At 41.1% G+C, this 2,504-nt stretch overlaps 1 protein-coding gene across 1 annotated transcript in view; it reads left to right on the forward strand.

Moving 5' to 3' along the window:
- Positions 1 to 778: 778 nt before the first annotated feature.
- Positions 779 to 2,504, forward strand: part of LOC118405037 — a 4,362-nt gene continuing 2,636 nt past the window's right edge. The window contains exons 1-2 of the mRNA XM_035804437.1: positions 779 to 1,041; positions 1,650 to 1,883. Of these exons, the coding sequence (XP_035660330.1) occupies positions 911 to 1,041; positions 1,650 to 1,883 (365 nt within the window). The 5' untranslated portion in view covers positions 779 to 910. The remainder of the gene's footprint in view (positions 1,042 to 1,649; positions 1,884 to 2,504) is intronic.

Below are 2,504 nucleotides of genomic sequence, written 5' to 3' on the forward strand. Positions count from 1 at the left end.
TTATACTACTGAGCAATTTACCTGAATTTACCTGAACCGGAGAGACTGTAGTACCCCTGCGGTCAGGAGCTGGAAGGCGGGTAGCCCACTGTTGCTCCTCCGTCAAGTACGGCTTCGATGTGTTTGTGAATCAGTTCAGTACTCTGGTTTACAACATCTACAGGGAGTTCATTCCAGGCATTATAGTCAATAGCACTGACTAATGCCTTTTGTCACAATACACTGTACTAGCAACATGCCAAGCGCAGTGGCACAGTACGTAAGGCAAACCTGCTTGGATACTTCCTACATGCCAAGCAACAAGAAGCAAATTAAATGTAGATTGTACGGATATATGTTTACGGATACATTAGTTCATAAATCAATAACTGCTATGTTTATTTCAGGGCGTCCATAGTGTACGATCATGTTGAATGGCCCTACGAAGTGATTTTTTACTATCGTCTTGTACTTGATTTGTGGCGTTATTAAATTAGGACTCATCAAAAGATTCGTAAGTATCAAAATACGTGTGTGTGTGTTTGTGTGTGTGCCAGTGTGTGTGTGCACGTGTGTGTGTGTCAGTGTGTGTGTCTGTGTGTGCCAGTGTGTGTGTGTGTGTGCCAGTGCGTTTGTATGTGTATGTGGTGTGTGTGTGTGTGTGTGTGTGTGTGTGTGTGTGTGTGTGTGTGTGTGTGTGTGTGTGACGTTCTATCTCTCTCTCTGTATGAATGTGTGTGGGTGTGACTTTGTGTGTGAATGCGTGCGTGTATGATTGTGTGTAAATGTGCGTGTATATAAACGTGTGTGTATGCGTGCGAAAGAAAGGGAGAGAGAACGTGTGTGTGAATGTGTGTGTGTGTGTGCATAATATACCTGTTTGAATACGACAACTGAATATCGCGTCTCTGTTTTATCAGATCGTCAAGAGATGATAAACAAATTCAAATGTGTCGTGACGGTTGCCATGGGAACGTCTGTTTTCCTGTTCTTCGGTTTGGCAAACAAACAGTTCTGGCAACTTCGTTCTTACAAACCTTTCCACGCCCCAGCTCCCCTTAGGTACGTATTTTCCATATTTTACCATTTCTGTTTGTATAAATCAATCTGTCATCTATTGCTGGCTATGTATCGGTAGTTCCAGTAGATGATGGGAACAAATCGAAGCCTCTTTCAACGCCTTCCACGGGCGTTTATTATGTTTCCCCGAAGGATAAAACATATTGTTTTTGCTGGTGCGTTCTTTTTCTTTCTTCCTATAGGCAGATAGGGTTTACAGAAAAGGCTGGGCTGTCTACCTGGGCTGGCTACTCAGATAAACCCCCATTCATAGTCCCATTGTTTTTCTCACTTGTACACACTAGACACTACTTTGGGCGAGCTTAATGGTACATTATCATATATGCGTATTGCTTGACACAAAGCTAGTGGGAAGCATTCAGTGTTTTTTTTTGCAAAAATGTTTCCTTTCTGGTTTAGGGGGACAATACCTGTTGGACTAGAAATCTGTCTTTGTCACTACCGATAGGTAGTGGATACTGCCTGAAACGTCTGACCGTTTACAAAATCATATCCAGCTTATTAATGAGTAATTGTTATTTTGTGTATCTTATTACCCGGATGTCTGACTTAACCAACGCAATACATTTTCTATTTCCTCTGTTTTTCAGTCGGGATCTTTTCTCTGACGGTTTTGGTGACAAAACCATCCCAGACGCGAGGGAAGGTGCCCGGCTCCACAGAATTCTGCAGGAATTCACGGGCAGCTACCTCGATATTCCAGCAGACAAGGAAACAGCAACCTCTGCAGACTTCACGGAATTCCAGATCCTACATCCGGGGTCTGTCTACAGAGTCGGCGACATTTTGTCTGTGATGATCCTGGCAAAGGACATGCGCAACAGGTGCGTCATAATTTCACATGGAACACAGGCGGTGGTGCATAATTAATGAGCACAGTTTATTAAACCCAGTATTTTATTACTACTAGGCGCTTCAACATATGTAATTAGAAAAGAGAGAAATATGGATAGACATCAATTATGCAAATTGTTACCTAATTTACGTAACTAATGAGAAATTGTTATAATAGTGTTATGTGACATTTGGCAGCAACATGTACGTTAAGTTGAACATGCGGACGTAAGTCATGCAAATTAGGGTCTCATTTACATAACTGATGAGAAAATGCTACAATAGCTTTCTTTGCTAAGACTTTCATACTTTGAACATATTGTTATTTAGGTAGAGATGATCAGCTGATATCTTTTATGCAAATGAGAACCTTATTGGTATAATCAATGAGAAACATTTATAATAGGTCACTCGTCACAAGAGGTCGCCTTTCTTGTTAACAGCAATGCCCTACAAACATCCATCGCGTAAAACAATCTTCATACATACAGCCAGGCGAAAGGATAGAACACAAATACAATACACCTACAACAACAGTTATTAATACTTATAAACAATAAAAACGTCGCCATGGCAATAGTTTTTATTGCCACGCTTATTTGTTTCATTCC

This window comes from Branchiostoma floridae, chromosome 17, assembly GCF_000003815.2.
Source record: "Branchiostoma floridae strain S238N-H82 chromosome 17, Bfl_VNyyK, whole genome shotgun sequence".
NCBI lineage: Eukaryota > Metazoa > Chordata > Leptocardii > Amphioxiformes > Branchiostomatidae > Branchiostoma > Branchiostoma floridae.